Source organism: Microtus ochrogaster, linkage group LG1, assembly GCF_000317375.1.
Source record: "Microtus ochrogaster isolate Prairie Vole_2 linkage group LG1, MicOch1.0, whole genome shotgun sequence".
In the NCBI taxonomy this organism is placed as follows: domain Eukaryota; kingdom Metazoa; phylum Chordata; class Mammalia; order Rodentia; family Cricetidae; genus Microtus; species Microtus ochrogaster.
Genome location: NC_022027.1, coordinates 34,941,932 through 34,944,359, shown reverse-complemented (window position 1 = coordinate 34,944,359; position 2,428 = coordinate 34,941,932). Strand labels below are relative to the sequence as shown.

At 43.1% G+C, this 2,428-nt stretch overlaps 1 protein-coding gene across 1 annotated transcript in view; it reads right to left on the bottom strand.

Moving 5' to 3' along the window:
- Positions 1 to 1,824, bottom strand: part of Tmprss11d (transmembrane serine protease 11D) — a 33,558-nt gene extending 31,734 nt beyond the window's left edge. The window contains exons 1-2 of the mRNA XM_026785022.1: positions 1,785 to 1,824; positions 976 to 1,128 (exon numbers count right to left, since the gene is read on the bottom strand). Coding sequence (XP_026640823.1) covers positions 976 to 1,128; positions 1,785 to 1,824 — 193 coding nt within the window. The remainder of the gene's footprint in view (positions 1 to 975; positions 1,129 to 1,784) is intronic.
- Between the last annotated feature and the right edge of the window lie 604 nt (positions 1,825 to 2,428).

Genomic DNA, 2,428 nt, shown 5'->3' with positions numbered 1-2,428 from the left:
AAAAAAAAGTAAAAGACAATCGTGGTGCTAACAAAAGCGAAGTTATTCAATGTTAGCAGGAAAGAAGTAGCGAGCAATTTTATTCTTCAGTCTAGAATGTTCCTCATCTGTGCAACAATGTTTGTTATATTAAAATGGTAGGCTTTATTTGGGGTCTCCTTCTTCTTCCCCCTTGGTCCTTTGAGCACTGGACCACAAGGGCAAAGGAAGCAGGAATAGCAAGCAGGTCCTCGTCTACCCTGTGGTATGAAGGAAATAGCCTTCCGGAGACTGCTTCAGTGTTGCAGCTCTAGTCCAGCGTTAGGGGGATATAAAGGCTGGGGAAGTGACTGGGCATTAAGCAGCATGTGGCTATCAGAAGGCTCCTTATGTGGCAGCAGGGTCCTATAGAAAACTCCTAGCCTGATGTCAGGACACCCTATGGGCAGCAGGGGGAAAGGCTTTGCAAGGAACTCTGTCAAGGGTCACACTAGAGATAACTCAGGCATCTCCAAAGAAAGTCAGGTAGAGAGCAGGAAGCCTTCTTCCTGGGAGACCTACATGTTCCCTAGCTTGGAGAGAGCTGCCAGGCCAAGGCAGGCTGCAACCTCTGACCAGCAGGGCCGCCCAACGTTTATTCAATGGTTAGTTTGGAGTTTTTGAGAGGGTGTTTCAGGTGATCCAGGATGGCCTTATATTCTCGATATAGCCACAGAGTATTTTGAACTTCTGGTTCTTCTGCTTCCACTCACCAAGTCGTGGGATACTTTGTATATTTTAAAAAGCCAAACTATCACTCCTTTCCCCCCCCCAAAAAAACCAACCAAACCATAAATCAAATTAAAATACTCATTGAGAAGAAATGTTGCTACATATGAATATATACTTAGAGAAGAATTTTAAACAGTATTACTGCATGTTCAGAAATAGATACAGAGGAAGGTCTACGTTTTTAATCTGAGATACGTTTAATTATTTAATCTGGAAGGTACTTACCAAAAGCTAAGAAGTGAATAAGGAGACCTACAGTCATGGCCAGGAGCAATACGGTTGTTATGACGACGAAAGCTACTATGAACGGACTGAAGAACCTTGACTGTGGTATCACTGATCTCGGCCTGAGGACAGGAATCGGAGAAAAGAAAGCCACTCAGTTCACGTGGAAATGCACACTCTCACTGTCCATGGCTGTCTTTCTGAATCTCTTTGCTTGTCCATGAATATGATAATAGAAGCATAGTTGTAGGAATCCAACCTGAACCCACCAGGGTGTTCTTCATACTTCCAGAATTTTCTCTCTTTTTTCTGTCATAGAACTTTTTTTAAAAAAGTACTTTGGTAGAATAATAATGTCATCTGATTACATCTATGGTGTAGAATTACTTTATCTTTTACTACCAGTCAGTGTTCTTTGGGGTTTTTATTTGGTTGTGTTTTTGAGAGAAGGTCTTACTATGTATCTCTGGCTGGCTTGGAACTGCCTGTGTAGACCGAGTTGGACCAAACATGTAGAAATCCACCTGTCACTGCTTCCCGAATGCTGGGACTAAACATACGAACACAATTGCTGTGCTTTTAAGATCAACCACTAAAGATTCTTTCATACTGCAAGGCCTTCCGAGCTCCCAAACCTGGTGCTATCACAGCAATCCATCTCAACTAGGGGCATTACCAAGGGTGTGCTGAGGAGAGACCACATTGAGTGTGAAGGATGAAAAAGGAGAAAGGTGGGGCGGGTGAGGTTGAGGATTAGAACAATAACTTCCTTCAAGATGTTACTGCAATGTGTTACTTCACATTATTACAGATGACAAGGTGGACAAGGAAAGTAGCAGAAGCCGCCATGGTTCTCAACCTTCCTCATGCTACGACCCTTTAATCCAGTTCCTCATGTTGTTGTGACCCCAACTGTAAAATTATTCTTATTGCTGCCTCATAGCTGTAATTTTGTTACTGTTATGAATCATAATGTACATATGTGATATTCAGGGTATGGTATCTCTAACCCTTGTGAAAGTGTCATTCTAACCCCAAAGGGTTGAGGACCACTGGATTAGAGCCTCTCCAACAACAGATGATGCAGGTGACTTTTTTTATTTTCAACTTCTTAAGCTGCAGTACAGGCCAACCAATTTGTATCAATATACTATCTTATTTTACAGTAGGAATATCACTTAGAACAATTTCATTCACTGTCTTCTTTCCTTCAGGAGAGTCATGGCCATGGACATCCATCCCATGGGGAGGTCACCAGGGCAGCTCCTTGTTTGGGTAGTCATTGTAATGATCTCCCCCACTGCTGAGACAGGCTGATCTTCAGCTTCTGGGCTGAATTCCTTCTCTCTCTTGAAGAGGCAGCTTCTGCCTCTCCCCAGTTCTCCCCCTCCACCTTCTGTCTCTCCCTTCTCTCCCCCCTTCTCTCTTCTCTTCTCTTTTCTTCTCTTTTCTT